This window comes from Salmo trutta, chromosome 4 (assembly GCF_901001165.1).
Source record: "Salmo trutta chromosome 4, fSalTru1.1, whole genome shotgun sequence".
In the NCBI taxonomy this organism is placed as follows: Eukaryota; Metazoa; Chordata; class Actinopteri; order Salmoniformes; family Salmonidae; genus Salmo; species Salmo trutta.
The window spans coordinates 23012231-23038095 of NC_042960.1; the positions used below are offsets into that span (position 1 = coordinate 23012231).

General features: G+C 42.1%; 2 protein-coding genes across 2 annotated transcripts in view; one reads left to right on the forward strand and one right to left on the reverse strand.

Annotated features, from left to right (window-relative positions):
* Positions 1-17360, reverse strand: part of LOC115192081 (alkaline ceramidase 2-like) — a 33932-nt gene extending 16572 nt beyond the window's left edge. Inside the window, exons 1-3 of the mRNA XM_029750200.1 lie at positions 16882-17360; positions 16233-16347; positions 6031-6172 (exon numbers count right to left, since the gene is read on the reverse strand). Coding sequence (XP_029606060.1) covers positions 6031-6172; positions 16233-16347; positions 16882-16989 — 365 coding nt within the window. The 5' untranslated portion in view covers positions 16990-17360. The remainder of the gene's footprint in view (positions 1-6030; positions 6173-16232; positions 16348-16881) is intronic.
* Positions 17361-20071: 2711 nt separating this feature from the next.
* On the forward strand, positions 20072-23629 carry LOC115192082 (40S ribosomal protein S6). The gene is made up of 6 exons (XM_029750201.1): positions 20072-20177; positions 21009-21140; positions 21613-21823; positions 22355-22501; positions 23069-23226; positions 23497-23629. Exons 1-6 carry the CDS (start codon positions 20172-20174, stop codon positions 23590-23592), a joined length of 750 nt encoding a protein of 249 aa, XP_029606061.1. The 5' UTR covers positions 20072-20171; the 3' UTR covers positions 23593-23629.
* The last annotated feature ends 2236 nt before the right edge of the window (positions 23630-25865 follow it).

A 25865-nucleotide genomic window follows, 5' to 3' on the forward strand; every position in this document is an offset into this window, starting at 1 on the left:
TCATTGTCCTGTTGAAAAACAAATGATAGTGGGACTAAGCGCAAACCAGATGGGATGGTGTATTACTGCAGAATGCTGTGGTAGCAATGCTGGTTAAGTGTGCCTTGAATTCTAAATAAATCACAGACAGTGTCATCAGCAAAGCACCCCCACACCTCCTCCTCCATGCTTCACGGTGGGAACCACACATGCGGAGATCATCCGTTCATCTATTCTGCGTCTCACAAAGACACGGCGGTTGGAACCAAAAATCTCAAATTTGGACTCAGCTCAAAGGACAGATTTCCACCGGTCTAATGTCCATTGCTCGTGTTTCTTGGCCCAAGCAAGTCTCTTATTATTATTTGTGTCCTTTAGGAGTAGTTTCTATGCAGCAATTCGACCACGAATGCCTGATTCATGCAGTCTCCTCTGAACAGTTGATGTTGAGATGTGTCTGTTACTTGAACTCTGTGAAGCATTTATTTGGGCTGCAATCTGAGATGCAGGTAACTCTAATGAACTTATCCTCTGCAGCAGAGACAACTCTGGGTGGCGGTCCTCATGAGAGCCAGTTCCATCATAGCGCTAGATGGTTTTTACGGCTGCACTTGAAGAAACTTTCAAAGTTCTTGAAATTTTCCAGATTGACTGACCTTCATGTCTTAAAGTAATGGACTATTGTTTCTCTTCACTTATTTGAGCTGTTCTTGCCATATGGTATTTTACCAAATAAGGCTATATTCTGTATACACCCTACCTTGTCACAACAACTGATTGACTCAAACTCATGAAGGAAAGAAATTCCACAAATGAACTTTTAACAAGGCCACCTGTTAATTGAAATGCTCTCCAGGTGATTACCTCATGAAGCTGGTTGAGAGAATGCCAAGACTTTGCAATACTGTCATCAAGGCAAATGGTGGCTACTTTGAAGAATCTCAAATATAAAATATATTTGGATTTATTTAAGACTTTTTTGTTTACTACATGATTCCATATGTCTTATTTCATAGTTTTGATGTCTTCACTATTATTCTACAATAATAGTGAAAAACCATGGAATGAGTAGGTGTCCAAACTTTTGACTGGTACTGTATGTGTGAAACCTATTTTGATTTAGAATGGACCATTATCATGCACCGGTCTCAAAACATGCACTTAAATAGCAAATGGAGGACGCTTTTACCGTTGTTAATTTTCATGCCAGCCAGGTAGGCTATACTCCTGTTGAAAAGAGAAGCAATGTGCTTAATATTAGGAAAGTTGATAAATAAATAAAATATAGTAGGCCTAGCCTATAGAAAGTTGATGGGATCCTCCTCTTTTTAGAGGACATCACTCTGTTTTCTCATGCAATTGCATAGCCTGCGCAACATGAGCTAATGGGATCTCATGAATTGTTTGATTAGAGTTGAGACATTTGCATTGATGTCAGAGTGATTAGAGGGACAATCGAGTGCTAAGTACCAGGCAGTTTGCAAGTTTGGTAGGCTACTAATGACCATCAGCAGCATCAGAGCTTGGAGAAGCCGAAGTACAGTGACTAAAGGGTCACGTGGAATTTGACTGGCGTCATGACTCGTGACCGCCGGTGTTGTGGTAATACGGTCATCTAACAGCCCTTAACACAACAAAATGTGGAATAAGTCAAGGGGTATGAATACTTTCTGAAAGCACTGTAGCTCTAGAGAAGTCCTCACTTTGGGAACTCTGTGCCTTCTTCCTGAAGGGAGTAGCTGCGACATTGCGAATAGAGGATGTCCTCAGAGCCCTTATTGATTGTGGAGATGAGTGAGGGTGAGTTGTTTAGCGCCAGTAATGCAACTTGAGATGTAATGCAACATGTCATGTGAGACATCAACTTCAATAAATGTTTTTATTTGCAATGATTCCCTACATCCTATTTTTGATCGTATTCTTTTGTGCCACTCTACCGATCCAGGTAAGACTAAGGAAAGTCCTTAGGGACAATAGGACTGACAGCCTCCTTCCTGACTGTCGTCTCAAGGACACATAATGACAATAGTAATAGATGTGCTGCCATTTAGGCTGACACTAGCTGAAATATCTAGGTAGAGTACATATGGATGACAGCCACCAGAGGTGTCCATAATGCATTTAATGACAATGGAAAGGGATATAGGGACATGTGATGCAGCTATCTCAGACAGGACTATTATTGAACATGGTCATACCAATGACCACATGACAAAGAGTAGCCAACAGCAAACTTAATGAAACACCAAGAGTGGAAAAAGCTCATGGTAAAATAAACATCTATGAAACTGAAATGGTAAGTGTTTCTTTCATCCGGAAAGTTGCTTACTCAAAGAGAACAAATTAAAACTTAGAAATGTAATATTTTACATTATGTTGCAATGATGACCAGCTGGCCAGTGTTTTCACTGACATGCACATTTTATTTAACCTTTATTTAACTAGGCAAGCCAGTTAAGAACAAATTCTTAAATTACAATGATGGCCAAACCAGGATGACAACGTGCACCGGACTCCCAATCATGGCCGGATGTGATTCAGCCTGGATTCGAACTAGGGACTATAGTGACGCCTCTTACATTGTGGTGTGTACCTTAGGGCTCCCAAGTGGCGCAGCGGTCTATGTTCAACCTATCCCTCACCCAGTCTGTAATACCAGCTTGATTCAAGCCGACCACTAGTCCTCATGCCCAAGAAGGCCAAGGTAACCTACCTAAATTACTATCGCCCCGTAGCACTCAAATCTATAGCCATTGGGATGAGGTTGATGAAGGTGTGCTGTGCCTTTTTCTCCACACATAGTGTTGTGTTCCTTCCAAGCAACTCAACTTCAGTTTCATCTGTCCTCAGAATATTTTGCCAATAGCGCTGTGGAACATCCATATGCTCTTTTGCAAACTTCAGACCTGCAGCAATGTTTTTTTTGGACAACAGTGGCTTCTTCTATGGTGTCCTCCCATGAACACCCGTCTTGTTTAGTGTTTTACATATCATAGACTCGTCAACAGAGATGTTAGCATGCTCCAGAGATTTCTTTAAGTCTTTAGCTGACACTAAGATTCTTCTTAACCTCATTGAACATTCTGCGCTGTGCTCTTGTAGTCATCTTTGCAGGACGGCCACTCATAGGGAGAGTAGCAACACTGCTAAACTTTCTCCATTTATAGACAATCAAGGCTTTTAGAGATACTTTTGTAACCCTTTCCAGCTTTATGCAAGTCGACAATTCTTAATCTTGGGTCTTCTGAGAACTCTTTTGTTCGAGGCATGGTTCACATCAGGCAATGCTTCTTGTGAATAGCAAACTCACATTTTGTGAGTGTTTATATAGGACAGGGCAGCTCTGACCAACATCTCCAATCTCACCTCAATGATTATACTCCAGGTTAGCTGACTCCAATTATCTTTTGGAGAAGTCATTAGCCTTGGGGATCACATACCTTTTCAAACCTACACTGTGAATGTTTAAATTATGTATTCAATGTAGACAAGAAAAATACAATAAATGTGTGTTATTAGTTTAAGCACACTGTGTTTGTCTGTTGTTGTGACAGATGAAGATCAGATCTAATTTTAATGACAAATTTATGCAGAAATCCAGATAATTCCAAAAGGACACACACACATTTATGTATGTATGTATGTATGTATGTATCACACGCATACTGACGCCACACATTCACACACACACCACATACGCTGCTGCTATTGTGTATTACCTATCCTGTTGCCTAGTCACTTTACCCCTACCTATATGTACATAGATACCACAATTAAATTGTACCCTTGCACATCGACTCGGTACTAGCACTCCCTGTATAGAGCCATGTTATTTTTTACTCGTTATTCACTGTGTATATGTCACTATTTCTATTAATTTAATTTTAATTTTTTATCTTTAACTCTGCATTGTAAAAAAAAGTACCCATAAGTAAGCATATCACTGTTTACAAAGCATGTGACAAATAACATTTTATTTGATACCATGTAGTTTAATGGAACTGAAACCAACCAGTCCCCCAAAAGGCTAGAGTCTGCACTAGAGGTCGACCGATTATGATTTTTCAACGCCGATACCGATTATTGGAGGACCCAAAAAACAAACAAAGCCACTACCGATTAATCTGTCGATTTTTTTAGTTTATTTGTAATAGTGACATTTACAACAATACTGAATGAACACTTATTTTAGCTTAATATAATACATAAATACTATCAATTTAGCCTCAAATAAATAATGAAACATGTTCAATTTGGTTTAAATAATGCAAAAACAAAGTGTTGGAGAAGAAAGTAAAAGTGCAATATGTGCCATGTAAAAAAGCTAACGTTTAAGTTTCTTGCTCAGAACATGAGAACATATGAAAGCTGGTGGTTCCTTTTAACATGAGTCTTCAATATTCCCAGGTAAGAAGTTTTAGGTTGTAGTTATTATAGGACTATTTCTCTCTATACTTCATTTACGTTTGACTATTGGATGTTCTTATAGGCCCTTTAATATTGCCAGTGTAACAGTATAGCTTCCGTCCCTCTCATCTCTCCTACTTGGGCTCGAACCAGGAACACATCGACAACAGCCACCCTCGAAGCAGCGTTACCCATGTAGAGCAAGGGGAACAACCACTCCCAAGTCTCAGAGCGAGTGACGTTTGAAACGCTATTAGCGCGCACCCGGCTAACTAGCTAGCCATTTCACATCGGTTACACCAGCCTAATCTCGGGGGTTGATAGGCTTGAAGTCATAAACAGCGCAATGCTTGAAGAATTGCGAAGAGCTGCTGGCAAACGCACGAAGGTGCTGTTTGAATGAATGCTTACGAGCCTGCTGCTGCCTACCATCGCTCAGTCAGACTGTTCTATCAAATAATAGACTTAATTATAACACACAGAAATATGAGCCTTTGGTCATTAATATGGTAGAATCCGGAAACTATCATTTCGAAAACGAAACCTTTATTATTTCAGTGAAATACGGAACCTTCCGTATTTTATCTAACGGGTGGCATCCCCAAGTCTAAATATTCCTGTTACATTGCACAACCTTCAACGTTATGTCATAATTATGTACAATTCTGGCCTTTGTTAGGAATAAATGGACTTCACACAGTTCGCAATGAGCCAGGTGGCCCAAACTGCTGTATATACCCCGACTCCTTGCACGGAACGCTAGAGAAGTGACACAACTTCCCTAGTTATAAGAAATTCATGTTAGCAGGCAATATTAACTAAATATGCAGGTTTAAAAATATATACTTGTGTATTGATTTTAAAGAAAGGCATTAATGTTTATGGTTAGGTACATTGGTGCAACGACAGTGCTTTTTTCACAAATGCGCTTTTTAAAATCATCACCCGTTTGTCGAAGTAGGCTGTGATTCGATGAGAAATTAACAGGCACCGCATTGATTATATGCAACGCAGGACACGTTAGATAAACTAGTAATATCATCAACCATGTGTAGTTAACTAGTGATTATGTTAAGATTGCTAGTTTTTTATAAGATAAGTTTAATGCTAGCTACCAACTTACCTTGGCTTCTTGATGCCCTCGCGTAACAGGTAGTCAGCCTGCCACGCAGGCTCCTCGTGGAGTGCAATGTAAGGCAGGTGGTTAGAGCATTGGACTAGTAACCGGAAGGTTGCAAAAACGAATGCCCGAGGTGACAAGGTAAAAATCTGTGGTTCTGCCCCTGAACAAGGCAGTTCTGCCCCGTTCCTAGGCCGTCATTGAAAATAAGAATGTGTTCTTAATCTGGCTTGCCTAGTTAAAGGTATTAAAAAAAAGCTGAAATAAATAAATAAATAAATAAATAAATAAATAAATAAATAATAATAATAATAATAATAATAATAATACAGCAAATCGGTGGCCAAAAATACCGATTACCGATTGTTATGAAAACTTGAAATCGTCCCTAATTAATCGTCCATTCCGATTAATCGGTCGACCTCTAGTCTGCACAGACCCTTCATATCTGCAAACATCGAAGCGCAATGGCCAAGGTGAAGGGAGTGAATTGAGCAGTGAGACCAGGCAAACTGTTGACTCACCTGTCATTCCTGAACATCTTGGGCAGGTATCTCTTGGGGAACCACATGCCGATGGCACACATGAGCACCCACAGGATGGACAACTCATCCAGCATCTGACCCAGGAAACTGAGGGTGGCATGGAAGTATGTGGAGCCAATACCTGAGGCAAGGGAGACACACCACAAAGTTACATGCTATACAAAACCAACACCGTGCCTTTTAATAGGCATAATAAGACAACATCTGATCATTTGTGGGGCTATTGACAACAGGTGTTACTGGTAGTCCACAGGTGGTGTGTTATTTGGACTATTAATAAAATTGCTGTAACTCTGGTCAAAAGCATTGACTCCGGAATAGGGTACCATTTCAGACGCACAGGATTTGCAGGCACACAGAGCTCCTCAACTCCCCCAGACGAATTTTATTCACTTTTATATTATTACTTTTATATTATTACTCCAAAAATGTTCCCTTATCAAATTGTGGTCTTGGTTCTTTCAAAACAAGGAAATATCACCTTCTTTCAGAAATGAAACTTATCTGATTAGTGGCAGGATGTTTTGAAACACAATTTCACACATCCTCTCAGAGGTCAATTGAAAACAGAGGGAGAGTTCACCTGAAACCCAGTTATCTCCCTACAGACATCAACCCCTAGCCCTTCCCCCACCTAAACTCTAACCTCCCCAGATCCGACGGAACCACACAGGTGTGAACAATGTGGCAAAATCTCCCTTTTGACTATGGGAAGGCAAGGCGGGGCCATCTCAGATTTACTCTGTGCACTGCCTGAGGATGGCTGCGACCGAAACCTGTTCTTAGGCTACAGTGGAATAAATGAATAACTAAAGATTATTTATGGTGTGGTGTCCAATCTCTTTCACCAAGGTAGAGCCATTGCCACACTGCTTGACCTATCCAGTCCCTTCAGAACTGCATGCATTGAACAGAGGATGTGTTTCTCAATTCTGGTCCTGGGGACCAAAAAGGGGGCACATTTTTGTTTTTGCCCTTCAGGTCAACAGGACCAGAATTGGGAAACACATCCTCTCAGTGTTCACTGCATCCAGACACTCTGGGTAGGGCCTAGCTAGACAGGGGAAGGAGCCAGGAGACCAGGCATACAGCTCTAGATTACATTCCAGCTCTGTGTTCCAACTCAGGTCAGAGGTGAACTCAGCTCTAGAAACTGTAAGGAGAGGCAGAAGTTATGTGAATTGTGGCCACAGTGCAGCTGCTGTCCCACTAGGCGTGTAATGCAGTATGCTATTAACTCTCTGCAATCTATTTTACAGTCTTTATAGTCATCCATTTTAGACTGCAGACTTACAGATCAGGATACAGTTTAATATGTTGATTGGGATTGTGGGTGATGCTGTACATTTAGGTAACCCCACAGCCTGGACAATAATCTGCAGTGTAGGCTTCGCAGAGACATTGCAAAATAGAAATGCCAGCTGTACAAATAACTCATCCAGACCCCTTTGACATCACAAACACGGCAGAATGGCCAAGATTCGAGAGGTTTTGTCTGGCATCAGGGCTGAATGCAAAACCAGAGGAATATCAGTTGAACTCTCTTATACAGTGCCTTGAAAAACTATTCACCCCCCTTCACTTTTTCCACACTTTGTTGTGTTACAGCCTGAAAATGGATTAAATTGAGATTTTGTTTCACTGGCCTACACACAATACCCCATAACGTGAAAATGGAATGTTTTCAGACATTTTTACAAATAAATTAAAAATTAAAAAGCTGAAACGTCTTGAGTCAAAAATAAGCTGAGAAGCAAGCATTTGCTTAATAAGTTGCATGGACTGTATGCAATAATAGTGTTTGACATGATTTTTGAATGACTAACTCATTTCTGTACATCACACATACAGATAATTGTAAGGTCCCTCAGTTGAGCAGTGAACTTCAAACACACTGGAATTGTGATACAGTGATACTTCAACTGCGTGTGTGTGTGTGTGTGTGATATATATATCACACACACACACACTGCTCAAAAAAATAAAGGGAACACTTAAACAACACATCCTAGATCTGAATGAAAGAAATAATCTTATTAAATACTTTTTTCTTTACATAGTTGCTGACAACAAAATCACACAAAAACAATCAATGGAAATCCAATTTATCAACCCATGGAGGTCTGGATTTGGAGTCACACTCAAAATTAAAGTGGAAAACCACACTACAGGCTGATCCAACTTTGATGTAATGTCCTTAAAACAAGTCAAAATGAGGCTCAGTAGTGTGTGTGGCCTCCACGTGCCTGTATGACCTCCCTACAACGCCTGGGCATGCTCCTGATGAGGTGGCGGATGGTCTCCTGAGGGATCTCCTCCCAGACCTGGACTAAAGCATCCGCCAACTCCTGGACAGTCTGTGGTGCAACGTGGCGTTGGTGGATGGAGCGAGACATGATGTCCCAGATGTGCTCAATTGGATTCAGGTCTGGGGAACGGGCGGGCCAGTCCATAGCATCAATGACTTCCTCTTGCAGAAACTGCTGACACACTCCAGCCACATGAGGTCTAGCATTGTCTTGCATTAGGAGGAACCCAGGGCACACCGCACCAGCATATGGTCTCACAAGGGGTCTGAGGATCTCATCTCGGTACCTAATGGCAGTCAGGCTACCTCTGGCGAGCACATGGAGGGCTGTGCGGCCCCCCAAAGAAATGCCACCCCACACCATGACTGACCCACCGCCAAACCGGTCATGCTGGAGGATGTTTCAGGCAGCAGAACGTTCTCCACGGCATCTCCAGACTCTGTCACGTCTGTCACGTGCTCAGTGTGAACCTGCTTTCATCTGTGAAGAGCACAGGGCGCCAGTGGCGAATTTGCCAATCTTGGTGTTCTCTGGCAAATGCCAAAAGTCCTGCACGGTATTGGGCTGTAAGCACAACCCCCACCTGTGGACGTCGGGCCCTCATACCATCCTCATGGAGTCTGTTTCTGACCGTTTGAGCAGACACATGCACATTTGTGGCCTGCTGGAGGTCATTTTGCAGGGCTCTGGCAGTGCTTCTCCTGCTCCTCCTTGCACAAAGGTGGAGGTAGCGGTCCTGCTGCTGGGTTGTTGCCCTCCTACGGCCTCCTCCACGTCTCCTGATGTACTGGCCTGTCTCCTGGTAGCGCCTCCATGCTCTGGACACTACGCTGACAGACACAGCAAACCTTCTTGCCACAGCTCGCATTGATGTGCCATCCTGGATGAGCTGCACTACCTGAGCCACTTGTGTGGGTTGTAGACTCCGTCTCATGCTACCACTAGAGTGAAAGCACCGCCAGCATTCAAAAGTGACCAAAACATCAGCCAGGAAGCATAGGAACTGAGAAGTGGTCTGTGGTCCCCACCTGCAGAACCACTCCTTTATTGGGGGTGTCTTGCTAATTGCCTATAATTTCCACCTGTTGTCTATTCCATTTGCACAACAGCATGTGAAATGTATTGTCAATCAGTGTTGCGTCTAAGTGGACAGTTTGATTTCACAGAAGTGTGATTGGCTTGGAGTCACATTGTGTTGTTTAAGTGTTCCCTTTATTTTTTTGAGCAGTGTACATACATACATACATACATACATACATACATACATACATACATACATACACTTGAAGTCGGAAGTTTACATAAACTTAGTTTGGCGTAATTAAAACTCGTTTTCAACCACTCCACAAATTTCTTGTTAACAAGCACTAGTTTTGGCAAGTCGGTGAGGACATCTACTTTGTGCATGACACGTCATTTTTCCAACAATTGTTTACAGAGAGATTATTTCACTTATCATTCACTGTATCACAATTACAGTGGGTCAGAAGATTACATACACTAAGTTGACTGTGCCTTTAAACAGCTTGGAAAATTCCCAGAAAACGATGTCATGGCTTTAGATGCTTCTGATAGGCTAATTGACATAATTTGAGTCAATTGGAGCTGTACCTGTGGATGTATTTCAAGGCCTACCTTCAAACTCAGTGCCTCTTTGCTTGACATCATGGGAAAATCAAAAGATTTCAGCCAAGAAAAAAAAAATGTGTAGACCTCCACAAGTTTGGTTCAACGTTGGGAGCAATTTCCAAACGCCTGAAGGTACCACGTTCATCTGTACAAACAATAGCACGCAAGTATAAACACCATGGGACCACACAGCCGTCTTACCGCTTAGGAAGGAGACGCGTTCTGTCTCCTAGAGATGAACGTACTTTGGTGCGAAAAGTGCAAATCAATCCCAGAACAACAGCAAAGGACCTTGTGAAGATGCTGGAGGAAACCGGTACAAAAGTATCTATATCCACAGTAAAACGAGTCCTATATCGACATAACCTGAAAGGCCACTCAGCAAGGAAGAAGCCACTGCTCCACAACCGCCATAAAAAAGACAGACTAAGGTTTGAAACCGCACATGGGGACAAAGATCGTACTTTTTGGAGAAATGTCCTCAGGTCTGATGGAACAAAAACAGAACTGTTTGGCCATAATGACCATCGTTATGTTTGGAGGAAAAAGGGGGATGCTTGCAAGCCAAAGAACACCCTCCCAACCGTGAAGCACAGGGGTGGCAGCATCATATTGTGGGGGTGCTTTGCTGCAGGAGAGAGTGATGCACTTCAAAATACATGGCATCATGTGGGAGGAAGATTATGTGAATATATTGAAGCAACATTTGCAGACATCAGTCACGAAGTTAAAGCTTGTTGCAAATGAGTCTTCCAAATGGACAATGACCCCAAGTATACTTCCAAAGTTGTGGCAAAATGGCGTAAGGACAACAAAGTCAAGGTATTGGAGTGGCCATCACAAAGCCCTGACCTCAATCCCATAGAATATTTGTGGGCAGAACTGAAAAAGCGTGTGCAAGCAAGGAGGCCTACAAACCTGACTCAGTTACACCAGCTCTGTCAGGAGGAATGGGCCAAAATTCACCCAATTTATTGTGGGAAGCTTGTGGAAGGCTACCCAAAACATTTGACCCAAGTTAAACAATTTAAAGGCAATGTTATCAAATACTAATTGAGTGTATGTAAACTTCTGACCCACTGGGAATGTGATGAATGAAATTAAAGCGGAAATAAATAATTCTCTCTACTATTATTCTGACATTTCGCATTCTTAAAATAAAGTGGTGACCCGAACTGACCTAAGACAGGGAATTGTTACTAGGACTAAAAGTCAGGAATTGTGAAAAACTGAGTTTAAATGTATTTGGCTAAGGTGTATGTAAACTTCCGACTTCAACTGTATATATTAGAGGTCGACTGATTATGATTTTTCAACTCCGATACAGATTATTGGAGGGCCAAAAAAAGACGATCGATATATCGTCTTTTATACACATACACACACACACACACACACACACACACACACACAGTGAGGGAAAAAAGTATTTGATCCCCTGCTGATTTTGTATGTTTGCCCACTGACAAATAAATGATCAGTCTATAATTTTAATGGTAGGTTTATTTGAACAGTGAGAGACAGAATAACAACAAAAAAATCCAGAAAAACGCATGTGAAAAATGTTATACAATGATTTACATTTTAATGAGGGAAATAAGTATTTGACCCCTCTGCAAAACATGACTTACAGGCTCAAAATGGCTCAAAATGGCCAGAAACAAAGACCTTTCTTCTGAAACTCGTCAGTCTATTCTTGTTCTGAGAAATGAAGGCTATTCCATGTGAGAAATTGCCAAGAAACTAAAGATCTCGTACAACGCTGTGTACTACTCCCTTCACAGAACAGCGCAAACCTATGGAACGCCATTTGGGTCTTTGCATGTCAAAAAAGATACACGTCCTTTAACACTATTTGACGTGTCAAATAAGCTTGTTGACCAATCAGGACCTGAATATGACTGCACGTCACGTCACATTACAATTTAACGCGTTCATTCATTTTTTACGTAGTTAATACACATTGATTACACCGTCACTCGTATTTCATATAAACAACGATTCATCGATACGTATGCTATGATGCTGGTAAACTTGTCTCGCGAGCACCTACATTGCTGGTCATAAAAAAAGCTAGCTAACTCATGGATACAAACAATGTTCTTTCCCAAAAACAGTAGTTAGCTAGCTAGCTAACTATATAGCTAGGTGTCATCTAAAATAACCCTAATTTATAAGACAGTTCTTATTTGTTTAATGGGCGGACCCATCTATGTGAAGCTAGCCACAATAAGGATTAGCCACAATAGTGGACTTTGAGTTTAACATTCATAAGAAAAGTATGTTATTGACAGTGATGCAAATTAATACAAATAATAGAATTATGCCATAATCGAATAGATCATGCTAAACGACGTTGGAATGTTATATAAAATAAACAAAAGACAATCATTTGTTAATTTGACAAAAATCTGTTGAAATCACACTAGATGTATTAGACTTTAGAATTGCATTGTGGGCATACTTATTTCACTGTACAGCCTTACCTATGGATTGTGGATCAATGACTTGGGGTATCAGTCTGCTCAGTGACACCCAGAGAACATTAGCATCGTAACTCTTATTGTGGGACTCTGAAACAACTGTGAATTGTGCCACATTTATTGTCAACCTATGTGTTTTGAACACTAATCCAGAGGAAAAACAATACCGCATGGATATTTTGGAGTCTGATAACTGAGGAGGATGTTGGGAAAAAAATATCTTTGGTATGAGTAGACTGATACCCCATTTCATTGATCCCCAATCCTTAGGTAAAGCTGTACACGGCAGTATGGATGTCAATACACACAATAGGCTGACTGGGGAGGTGATTTCATACAGTCACAGTCCTGCGATAAGAGCTACAACGCTAATATTTGCGTTAGCTCTTCACAGTTGTGTTCTGTGGGTGTCACTGAGTAGACTGACACCCCATTTCATTACTTCACATTCCAACCTTGTTTAACATTATCTAGTCTAAATATGGCATGATTCCACCAATTGTAACCCTTTGCATCACTTTCAAATAGGTACTTTTATTTTGAAGGCAAATCACAATTTCTAAAAAGATTGCGCCTAATCCTTATAGTGGATAGCTTCACAACACATTACCCAGTCTGGCTGAGCCTCATGAAGCTAGCTGGCTGCTTATAACGTTAGCTTTGGGCAACAGGGTTTGGTAGCTGGCTAGCCATTTATTTTCATTAACTGAAGTTCAATTGGCGAACAACAAGTGGCTACCTAGTTAATACTAACTCACAAGGATTCCTAAATCATTGCTAAGAATAATGTAAATGACTACAGTTTCTACAGGTAATTGTATTGGTGCTAGCTCGGTACCAAGCTAAAGCTAGCTAGCTACCCCAGAAGTTGCGGTCCAACACAACATTCTACAATTAAACTGTGTTATTTGACGTGTCAAATTAAAAGCTTATTTAACACATCAAATAGTGTTATTTTACGTGTATATTTTTTTTTTTACACGCAAACACCCAAACGGCATTCCATACAAACTGGCTCTAATGAGAATATAAAGAGTGAGAGGCCCCGGTGCACAACTGAGCAAGAGGACAAGTACATTAGAGTGTCTAGTTTGAGAAACAGACGCCTCACAAGTCCTCAACTGGCAGCTTCATTAAATAGTACCAGCAAAACACCAGTCAACGTTGAAGAGGCAACTCCAGGATGCTGGCCTTCTGGAAATGGCAGAAGGCCAGCATCCCGGAGTTGCCTCTTCACCGGGTCCTCCCACTCCTCTTTCTATTCTGATTAGAGCCGGTTTGCGCTGTTCTGTGAAGGGAGTAATGGTTGCTGATAATGGGCATCTGTATGCCTATGTAGATATTCCATAAAAAATATATATTTAGATCAGCCATTTCCAGCTACAATAGTCATTTACAACATTAACAATGTCTACACTGTGTTTCTGATCAATTTCATGTTATTTTAAATGGACAAAAAAAGTGCTTTTCTTTCAAAAACAAGGACATTTCTAAGTGACCCCAAACTTTTGAACGGTAGCATATACATATATTTTACACACACACAGTGCATTCGGAAAGTATTCAGACCCCTTGACTTTTTCCTAATTTTGTTCCATTTAGAGCCTTATTCTAAAATGGATAAAGTTACAATTTTCCCCTCAATCTACACACAATAAACCCTTAATGACAAAGCGAAAACCGGTTCAGAAATTTTTGAAAATAAAAACAGAAATACCTTATTTACATAAGTATTCAGACGCTTTGCTATGAGACTCGAAATTGAGCTCAGCTGCATCCTGTTTCCATTGATCATCCTTAAGATGTTTCTACAACTTGATTGAGTCCACCTGTTGTAAATTCAATTGATTGGACAAGATTTGGAAAGGCACACAGCTGTCTACATAATGTCCCACAGATGACAGTGCATGTCAGAGCAAAAACCAAGCCACGAGGTTGAAGGAATTGTGCGTAGAGCTCCGAGACAGGATTGTGTCGAGGCACAGATCTGAAGATGGGTACCAAATAAATGATCAGCATTGAAGGTCTCCAAGAAAACAGTGGCCTCCATCATTCTTAAATTGAAGAAGTTGCCTCCCGAGTGGTGCAGTGGTTCAAGGCACTGCATTGCAGTGCTAGCTGTGGCACTAGAGATCCTGGTTCGAGTCCAGGCTCTGTCGTAGCCGCCCGCGACCGGATGACCTATGGGCGACGCACAATTGCCCCAACGTCGTCCGGGTTAGGGGAGGGTTTGGCCGGCAGGGATGTCCTTGTCCCATCTCGCTCTAGTGACTCCTGTGGCGGGCCGGGCGCAATTCACACTGACACGGTCGCCAGGTGCACGGTATTTCCTCCGACACATTGGTGCGGTTGGCTTCCGGGTTAAGCGGGTGTTGTGTCAAGAAGCAGTGCGGCTTGGCTGGGTTGTGTTTCGGAGGACGCACTGCTCTCGACCTTCACCTCTCCCGAGTCCATACGGGAGTTGCAGCGATGAGACAAGACTAACTACCAATTGGATAACATGAAAATTGGGGAGAAAAGGGTCATGTAAATTTTTATTATTTTTTTTAATAAAAAATTTAAAGTTTGGAACCACCAAGACGCTTCCCAGGTCACGCCGCCTGAGCAATAGGGGGAGAAGGGCATTGGTCAGGGAGGTTCACTCTGACAGAGCTCCAGAGTTCATCTGTAGAGATGGGAAAACCTTCCAGAAGGACAACCATCTCTGCAGCACTCCACCAATCAGACCTTTATGGTAGAGTGGCCACACCGAAGCCACACCTCAGTAAGGCACGACAGCCCACTTGGAGTTTGCCAAAAGGCACCTAAAGGACTCAGACCATGAGAAACAAGATTTTCTGGTCTGATGAAACCAAAATTGAACTATTTGGCCTGAATGCCAAGCACCACATCCTGGAGAAAACCTGGCACCATCCCTACGGTGAAGCATGGTGGTGGCAGCATCATGCTGTGGGGATGTTTTTCAGCGGCAGGGACTGGGAGACTAGTCAGGATCGAGGGAAAGATGAACGGAGCAAAGTACAGAGAGATTCTTGATGAAAACCTGCTCCAGAGCGCACAGGACCTCAGACTGGGGGCGAAAGTTCACCATCTAACAGGACAACGGCCCTAAGCACACAGCCAAGACAATGCAGGAGTGGCGTCAGGACAAGTCTTTGAATGTCCTTGAGTGGGCTAGCCAGAGCCCGGACTTGAACCCGATCTAAAATAGCAGTGCAGTGACGCTCCCCAACCAACCTGACAGAGCTTGAGGATCTGCAGAGAAGAATGTGATAAAATCCCCAAATACAGGTGAGCCAAGCTGTAGCGTTATACCCAAGAAGACCTGAGGCTGTACTTACGTAAATGTGAAATTGAAGTTGATTATTTTTCATAAATTTGCTAAATGTTCTGAAAATCTGTTTTTGGTTTGTCATTATGGGGTATTGTGTGTAAAGTGATGAGGGAAAAAAAAATATTTAATCAATTTTAGAATAAGGGTGTAACGTAACAAAATGTGGAAAAAGTCAAGGGGTCTGAAGACTTTCTGAAAGCACTAACTGTGATAGCAATGTTTGGTTGGTGTCATCATACACCTAGGCCATCCTTAAGTCTTCCATTAAAGGAAAACGTGTGGGATGTGTTCTATATATTCAGACCCATCTTTTTTCAGACGTAAACCTATAAGTATGAGTGCCCTTAAAATAGGATGAGGTTCAGGCCACACACACACAAGTCAAAGTAAATGAAGGAATCATCATGCTTTGTCAAAACAACTTACCAATCACAACCAGTAGAATCCAAATTAGATATATTCCACTGTTGAAATGTGTTGCGTACTGGCGGAACAAGCACATTAATATAGGCGGTAAAACAAAAAACAAGATGTTGCTGATCTGAAAAAATGAAGGGAATGAAAATGTGAGCAGAATTGTAGCCTAAAAGTTACCAAACAATATGCTTGTTACAAATACAATACACACATCCATTAATTTCACTCTCTATTGCAACAGAATTTCTGAATCATTAGGAACACGTAGCCATAGTAAGGATACGAATACAAGAGGTAGGCCTATTGAACAATATGAAAATGTTTCATCTAAATACTAAGATGTCTTCTTGATAGGAAAAAATAAATACAAAAATTAACTCAGCACTGATAGTAGCTGACAGCTGTTGAAACAGATGAGGTGCCACTGCACCTGTGTGTTCTTTACCCCTTTCTATGTCCTAAAAATCAAACTGTTGAAAAGTGAGGATGTGTTGACTATCAATCTGGGTAGTAACATTCAAACGAAATCACAATACAGTAAATAACGGGAAGCAGTGCCATGCAGAAAAGTAAGGATTAGCAAATATTGACACAAAGACACTAAGCAATGGCTGTCACAAAACAGATTACAATATTGGCATCAAGATAAATGACTAACCGTGTTATAAAACTCTGCAATGCTAGGGTAAATAAGGTAATTGCCTTCACACCAGTCCACCTCGGAGCTTCCAGCTTGCAGTTGATCCCAAAACATAGGATTAGTCATGTCTCGACTTGTTCTAGTAATGGATAGGACTCCGCAGTCACTATTGAGATAAAGCAGTCGACTATCAAATCAGCTGTGGACCGCTAGATGATCAAGTACCAGAATTTGAAACACGTAGCTGTATACAAAATGCATCCAAATTCAATCGCATTTTAAATCACCAGTATATCCCAATGCAAGCTTGTCGTCCAACTCAGCTCTCAACAAAGTGCAAGATCGCTGTAATTATTGTTCTTGTTCTTGTTCTTCTTATTCTTCTTTGGGATTTGGTTGTCGGATCACATCGAACTTCTAGGTGCATACACCGCCACCTACTGCACTGGTGTGTGATGCCATTCACGGTCTACATACGTTACATTATTGGATATAATAATGCAAAATTGGGAAAAAGGAAAATTACCCTACCACCTATTAAACCTCTCTAAAAAAAACACCACTCATTGCACTATTTAACCCTATCTATTCCTACTCCAGACCAACGGTCTGAGAGGACATATCACTACCACTCAACACCGCCTCTAGCTGTTCTGCAGTAAATCCTCGCAATCCCAAGTACCTCTCTGCCGCTGCCACTACAACCTATATTTTCTGTGACTTTTGATTAATTTCTGCAGTACAACCATGGCTATAAATGCTAAAAAGCCCACCTTACTGAAGTGCACATTCTTCCATCACTCTCTCGACCTCTGCCTACTCACAGGATTCCTCTCAGCATCCCTCACCCTGTACCCATCCTTCTCTACCACTGTCTTCACTGCTTCAGTATTCAAAACTTTCTGTACTACACTCAATCTGCCTTTCTCTCACCGGATACCTCCTATCTCCAGCCCCATGATCATCCCCACAACTAACACACAGAACTTTCTACACCGATACTACACATTCCTTTGTCTCATGCCCTCCTGCACACTTCTCACATTTAGGCATCTGCTGCAATATGCCCATAACCTTGACATCAAAAACACTGTCATATTTTCAGAACAAACTCTCAATGGATAACTGACACTTCCTACTTTTACCTTATCTGGTAACAACTGCATCAAAACTCCTTTTCCCCAACGGACCTATGTTTCATCAAGCGGCGGGCGTCACAGACACCGGGAATCTTCCATTTCAACTGCTCCTCCTCAACACTTCATGCCACCCCCGTTATCATTACTTTCAATGGCACCCTGCTATGGAGAGCAAAGCACTTCAAAATTATTGTCCCTAATCTCGTAAACCAGAGCGCCCTCTGGGCGGAGGAAACACAATAAATCATCACGAGTCCACTCCGAGTTACCTTCACCATCTCAACAGTCCCCAACCTCTCCTCCACCCAACCTGATACCACATATGGATCAACCACACAGCAAGGCTCCATTCTCTCTACAAATCTCACTCCCACTGGACCAAAATCATCCTTGGGACGAGGCCCGAAATCGGCGATCCTCACCGCAGGTAGTTCACCCTCACTCTCAACAAATTCCATCTCTGAACTATTGGAGCTTGTATCCCTGTTTTTGCATTTGACGCCCACCTTCCTCAACTCACTACTTTCCTCTACACTCAACTTCTTCTCAGCAGTCATCAAAGCACCTGCCACTACATTTAATTCATCCTCACTATCGTCCTGTCCCATTTCCTCCTCAAGCTCTTCCAAAAGTTCTGTGTGATCCTCCATTCCATATTCACTCAATAAATATTCCATGTCTCTCCTTTTTTTTCGATCATCTTCTCGTTCACCAGATCTTTCAGAAGGCCTGTGCAATCCCCCACTCCATCTTTATTCATAATATGTTCCACTTTATTCCTAATTTTGTTTTCAGACATCCTCCCCACCGTGGCCTTCGCCCAATTACTCTCTTCACCACTGTAATTCCTCTTCTTCTATGATATAATGGCGGTCCTCAAGCCAATGTTGCATGCTGCAACCTACTGTGCTGGAGTGTGTGGTCAATCACAGTTTACAACATTTCTAAATCCTCCTACCTAACTCAGTACTTCTGAGAAAATAAAAAAGAGCCCTAATAGACCCTCCCACATCCCCAAAATCACTTCCAACCTGTCCAACCCCATCCAACCTCAATGACCCTACACTTCGATCTTTTCCTCTCTTCAACATACTTACAACAATATAATAACACATGCTCCACCGTTTCATGGACCATACAGTCCAGACACAAACCATTCACATGCTTGCCAACCAATCACAAGTTCAATGGACAATTTCCTAAGAGCAATCGAGCAAACACCACCTCTTCCTTCCTAATCTTAACATTGAATATTGGGCCACCGACCTTTCTTTGGAAGGCATATAAATGCTGGCACTTGGGCTCAGAGTCCCATCTCTTCTGCCACACATCTATCAAAATGACTCTGATCATACACTTGGCCTCACCTCTACCCAGTGGAACATTAATATCAATTATATCAGGTTTCAAAGCTCTTTTGGCTAACTGGTCTACAATTTCATTTGCTGTAATTCTTCTTCTTCTTCTTCTGTGGATTTTATATGGCAGTTGGCAACCAACTGTGAGGTGCATTATGGACACCAACTAGACTGGAGTGTGGACCAGAGACAGGGAATGTCTAAATTCTACCCATTATTCTCGTCTCCCTAAGGAAAGGAAATAGATAGTTAAATACTACAACCCCTGAAGATTTCCTTCAGCATTTCACTCAATCTTGGCTCTTCCACCCCATTACTCCATAAATCGACCTTTCCCTCCCATGTTTCTGGCACTGAAGTGTGGTGTAATCTCAAGTAGGCCTACCCTTGAATACAGCAACAAATTGTAACACATGCGTGATGATGCACAAGTATACTTTTCCAGACAGACAAAAATTATGAAATCATATATATAGTGAATTACAGCATATTGAAAGGCCTATAGTTGACAGTAAAGAAAGATGAATACCTTGTTTATACTGTCATTGGAGGGGAATATGGGGATTTTAGAGACCAGGTTCAGTGACAATTTTTTTTATAATTACATGTTTCATTTAGGAGTATTGAACGGAATGTTTCCATTACATTTGTGCATGCAGTTTTAAATGCTGATGAAAGATTCATGAGAAAAACGCAACATTGTAACTAACACCACGTGTTATCGCGATAGTTTATGATGCCTATGTGAGAAAGCAAGGCGGATATCCGCTCTCTTTTCGGTGGCAGACTGTTATAGAGTCGGTTTTACAGAATGAAGGTAAGAGAATTCAATTCAACTCATCTTTCAAATAACATATCTATCCTTGTTAATGTCCAGGACGAATTGAAGTAGTTTATTACAATATTATAAAACGGTATCTTGTTTAGCCAGATATTGCATTGTATTTTAGGATGCATGTTGATTTTGTTGCTAGCTAGGCAGTTAGCTATGGCTGGCAACGTTACTAAGTGAACCTGAAAACATGTCTGCCTCCTGAGAGAAATGTGCATGTCTTGCCGGGCGTCATTCAAAGAACCGCAACAACGTATCCTCTGCTGTTCTTCGGGGTACGAATATTATCTCTGATGTGGGTTTGTTCACACATCCATATTTCGCCAATCAGTTGCACGTTTGTTAATCGCAACGTTGTCATTGTCAAAGGCCGCTTCCAGCCAGCTAGCTTCCGACATTGGTTAACTATCAGTTAACGTTAGCTGCATAACAGCGTGTCCCTGGATCGTTCCAAATAGTGTAAAGTTAGCTGCCGAATTAATTTCCCGTGACTAAAATTCACTTTCATCCCGCGAACTGTGTAACGAATCTTGTTTCTAGGAAACTAGCTAACAAGAATTAACCAATTGCATTAACTAGCCAACATGCCAGTATCTGCCAATTGCTAGCATCCCGTGTACAGCTGCCTCACCATACTAACTTGTTTTAGTTAGGCTACTGTAGTAAATTATTCAACTCATTTAAAAAGTTTGTTATGGATGGGTAGCGTCGGTGCAAGCAATCTGCCTGATGTGCATTGCTAAGGCCTTCTCAACTGGGATAGCTTGCTACATCTGGTCAATCTACAACACGCTGATCTATACATATTTTTCTCAGCTGAATATCTCGTTTCCTGCCACTGGCTGTCAGAAGCTGATTGAAGTGGATGATGAGCGCAAGTTGCGAACCTTCTACGAGAAGCGTATGGCCACAGAGGTGGCTGCTGATCCCCTGGGAGATGAGTGGAAGGTAAGCTGCAGTCACTAAAAAAGCTGCTCAGTTTTCAGATCCTGCAGGAAATGTATTTTAATAGTTAAATTAGTTAGTCTCAAACTCAAGTGAATGTAGTATTCGCTATTTACTCCAAGCTCATTGACTATATAGCTTTGGGTAATTTTGGAATAGTCAATTTAATGCCTTGGATGCCAGTGTGCCTTGAAACAGAATGTTGATACTGCTCGTGTTCAACTCAATATGATCTCACACAACTTAGTAGACCCTTTCTGGCTGGTCTGTAGGGGGGACAGTGTTGTGCTACAGAAACTGCAGAGCTGCTTTACCAGATGCAACCTAACCCTCTGACCATGGCTGGTTGAACTGTAATGCTCTTCCAAACCTTTCCCTAATACATTTCACTAAACAAATGTCTAACTTGTGTGATCAACAGGTCCTTGTATAGAGCAAGGTTTTCTTACTTAATCTTGGCTCTCATCTCCCCCAGGGCTACATGGTGCGCATCAGCGGAGGCAACGACAAGCAGGGCTTCCCCATGAAGCAGGGTGTGCTGACCCATGGACGTGTGCGCTTGCTGCTTGCCAAGGGCCATTCCTGTTACCGCCCCCGTAGGACAGGAGAGCGCAAACGCAAGTCTGTCCGTGGCTGCATCGTTGATGCCAACCTCAGCGTGCTGAACTTGGTTATCATCAAGAAAGGTATGGAGTTGTAATGATGGTAACCACTTGCTCTGGCACACCTTAGTAGACCCTTTCTGGCTGATCTGTAGCCTCAAAGGGGGGACAGTGTTGTGCTACAGAAACTGTAGAGCTGCTTTACCAGATGCAACCTAACCCTCTGACCATGGCTGGTTGAACTGCAATGCTCTCCCAATCCTTTCCCCGATTAACATTGGGTTATATGAAAGGTAATATTTTAAAAAATGTATTATTTAACCTTCATTTTGACAGGGAAGTCCTACTGAGACTAGGGTCTTATTTTTTTACGATGAGTCCTGCATAAATGTATTAAACACACAATATACCGTATACAAATTTACAAAACCTATTAAGGAAAACAAGACATGCGCATGTTTCAAGACTATATACCTTTGAAAACAACTTGAACATCCTCAATGCTGTTCTGCTCCTGCTGCCAGCGCTTGGATGTGGTTAACCATTTGGGTGGTGATTTCTGTATAGACTGTTTTAAATCTAGTGGCCTGACACCTTTTTCCTCCCATCACCCAGGTGAGAAGGACATCCCCGGCCTTACCGACAGCACTGTGCCCCGCCGCTTGGGACCCAAGAGGGCCAGCAAGATCCGCAAGCTCTTCAACCTGGCCAAGGAGGATGATGTCAGGCAGTATGTTGTGAGGAGACCCCTGACTAAAGAAGGTGAGGCCAACGCTGCTTCTGAATGGTCCTGTTAATTAATGGATTGGTAACAAGCTTAGCACATCAGCACTTGTAAACTTTTGACAGCGTGATTTTATTTGTTTAAACTTTTAATATTTCTGTTTGCCAAATTGTGCAAAAGATATTGTCTGGCACACCAGTAGACCCTTTCTGGCTGGTCTGTAGCCTCAAAGGGGGGACAGTGTTGTGCTATAGAAACTGTAGAGCTGCTTTACCAGATGCAACCTGACCCTCTGACCATGGCTGGTTGAACTGCAATGCTCTCCCAATAAGTAGATTTGCTCAAATCTGATTTGAGGCAACTTGTAGTTTTTTGTGGGACATTTATTTCATGTGCACATTGGCAGGCCAAATGAGTTGATACGCACAAAATGTATCAGTTATAAAACATTGGGGATACTGGCTAGAATGAACAACGGCTACAACTCTCAATCACTAAGATCGACATAAGGTTTCAATGTTTATGAAATGTAACTATTTACCCATGTGCACACACACTTTGTAGTAAATGCCACTGGTAACACCTCTTCTCCCCATCTTTTCCAGGTAAGAAGCCCAGGACCAAGGCTCCCAGGATCCAGAGGCTGGTGACACCCCGTGTGCTGCAGCACAAGCGCCGCCGCATTGCCCTTAAGAAACAGCGCACCCAGAAAAACAAGGAAGAGGCTTCCGAGTACGCCAAGCTGCTGGCCAAGAGGATGAAGGTACCGAAGGGACTTAGGCACTACTTAGGCATTTGGCTGTAATATGAGTCATTATCTATTCTGTGTAATGAATTGCCCTGAATGTTGTGAATACCATTAATTTCATTCCAACGATTGCAAGCGAGTTGATGTATGATTGCAAGTTGACTCATAAAATGGTTAAAATATTACAATTAATTAAAATGTCCATAATCCCCAATGAAAAACAATTTTGCCATTGAGTAACTTGTAGTCCGTAGGAAGACTAACAAATCTCATCCTTGTTTGCAGGAGGCTAAGGAGAAGCGCCAGGAACAGATCGCCAAAAGGCGCCGTCTCTCCTCCCTTAGGGCCTCCACATCCAAATCTGAGTCCAGCCAGAAGTGAAATGTGGAATTGAATTAAATGTTTTGCTGAAATGCTGTTACTGGTGTTTTTGTTTCATACATCTAAAATAATGTCCATGCCTGAAACAAACATCCTGTTTGTATTTATATTGATCATTTTCAAATCCATAAGAGGCTCCATGGCTCCCAAAACTTGTAAGAAAAAGTATGTGAACCCTTTGGAATTACCTGGATTTCTACATAAATTGGTCACAAAATGGGATCTGATCTTCCTCTAAGTCGCAACAATAGACAGTGCTTAAACTAATTATTGTATTTTTCTTGTCCATATTGAATACATCATTTAAACATTCAGTATAGGTTGGGAAAGTATGTGAACCCCTAGGCTAATGACTTCTCCAAAGCTAATGGGCGTCAGGAGTCGGCTAACCTGGAGTCCAATCAATGAGATGAGATTGGAGATGTTGGTTAGAGCAGCCCTATTAACTCAATGTGAGTTTGCTATTCACAAGAAGCATTGCCTAATGTGAACCATGCCTTGAACTCGAGTTCTCAGAAGACCCAAGATTAAGAATTGTTGACTTGCATAAAGCTGGAAAGGGTTACAAAGTATCTCTAAAAGCCGTTATGTTCATCGGCCCACGGTAAGACGTCTATAAATTGAGAAAGTTCAGCACTTGCTACTCCCTAGGAATGGCCGTCCTGCAAAGATCAAATCAAAATCAAATTTATTTATATAGCCCTTCGTATATCAGCTGAAATCTCAAAGTGCTGTACAGAAACCCAGCCTAAAACCCCAAACAGCAAGCAATGCATGTGAAAGAGGCACGGTGGCTAGGAAAATCCCTAGAAAGGCCAAAAACCTAGGAAGAAACCTAGAGAGGAACCAGGCTATGAGGGGTGGCCAGTCCTCTTCTGGCTGTGCCGGGTGGATATTATAACAGAACATGGTCAAGATGTTAAAATGTTCATAAATGACCAGCATGGTCAAATAATAATAATCATTGTAGTTGTCGAGGGTGCAACGAACAGGTCAGGGTTCCGTAGCCGCAGGCAGAACAGTTGAAACTGGAGCAGCAGCATGGCCAGGTGGACTGGGGACAGCAAGGAGTCATCATGCCAGGTAGTCCCGAGGTATGGTCCTAGGGCTCAGGTCCTCAGAGAAAGAAAGAAAGAGAATTCGAGAGAGCATATTTAAATTCACACAGGACACCAGATAAGACAAGAGAATACTCCAGATGAAACAGACTGACCCTAGCCCCCCGGCACATAAACTACTGCAGCATAAATACTGGAGGCTGAGACAGGAGGGATCAGAAGACACTGTGGTCCCATCCGATGATACCCCCGGACAGGGCCAAACAGGCAGGATATAACCCCACCCACTTTGCCAAAGCACAGCCCCCACACCACTAGAGGGATGTCTACAACCACCAACTTACCGTCCGAAGACAAGATGCCCTCGAGCACAGTGCAGAATGCTCAATGAGGTTAAGAAGAATCCTAGAGTGTCAGCTAAAGATAAAAATCTGGAACATGCTAACATCTGACGAGTCTACGATATGTAAAACACTAAACAAGAATGGTGTTCATGGGAGGACACCATGGAAGACAAAACATTGGCATGTCAGAAGTTCGCAAAAGAGCACCTGGATGTTCTGCAGCGCTAGCAAAATATTCTGTGGCCAGATGAAACTAAAGTAGTGGTTTGGACCGAACATAACACTGGAGGAAAAAAGGCACAGCACACCAACATCAAAACCTCATCTGAACTGTAAAGTATGGTGGAGGGAGCATCATGGTTTGGGGCTGCTTTGCTGCCTCAGAGCCTGGACAACTTGCTGTCATCAACAGAAAAATGAATTTCCATGTTTATCAAGACATTTTGCAGGAGAATGTAAGGCTATCTATCTGCCAATTGAAGCTCAGAAGTTGGATGACGCAACAGGACAACGACCCAAAACACAAAGTAAATCAGCAACAGAATGGCTTCAACAGAAGAAAATACGCCTTCTGGAGTGGCCCAGTCAGAGTCCTGACCTCAAATGTTTGGTTGAGGATATTGCTGCCAAAGGAGGGTCAAGCAGTGTTCAATAAAGACAAAGTGTGTTATTAGATTAAGCAGACTGTTTGTCTATTGTGACTTAGATGATCAGATTTTATGACCAATTTATGCAGAACTCCAGGTAATTCCAAAGAGTTCACATACTTTTTCTTGACACTAATTGATGAACACAAATCTGTAAAGGGAGTGTCGAGAACAAGACTTGAGATAGAATCTGTTTCAATGATTGCCACAGCCCAATGGGCAAT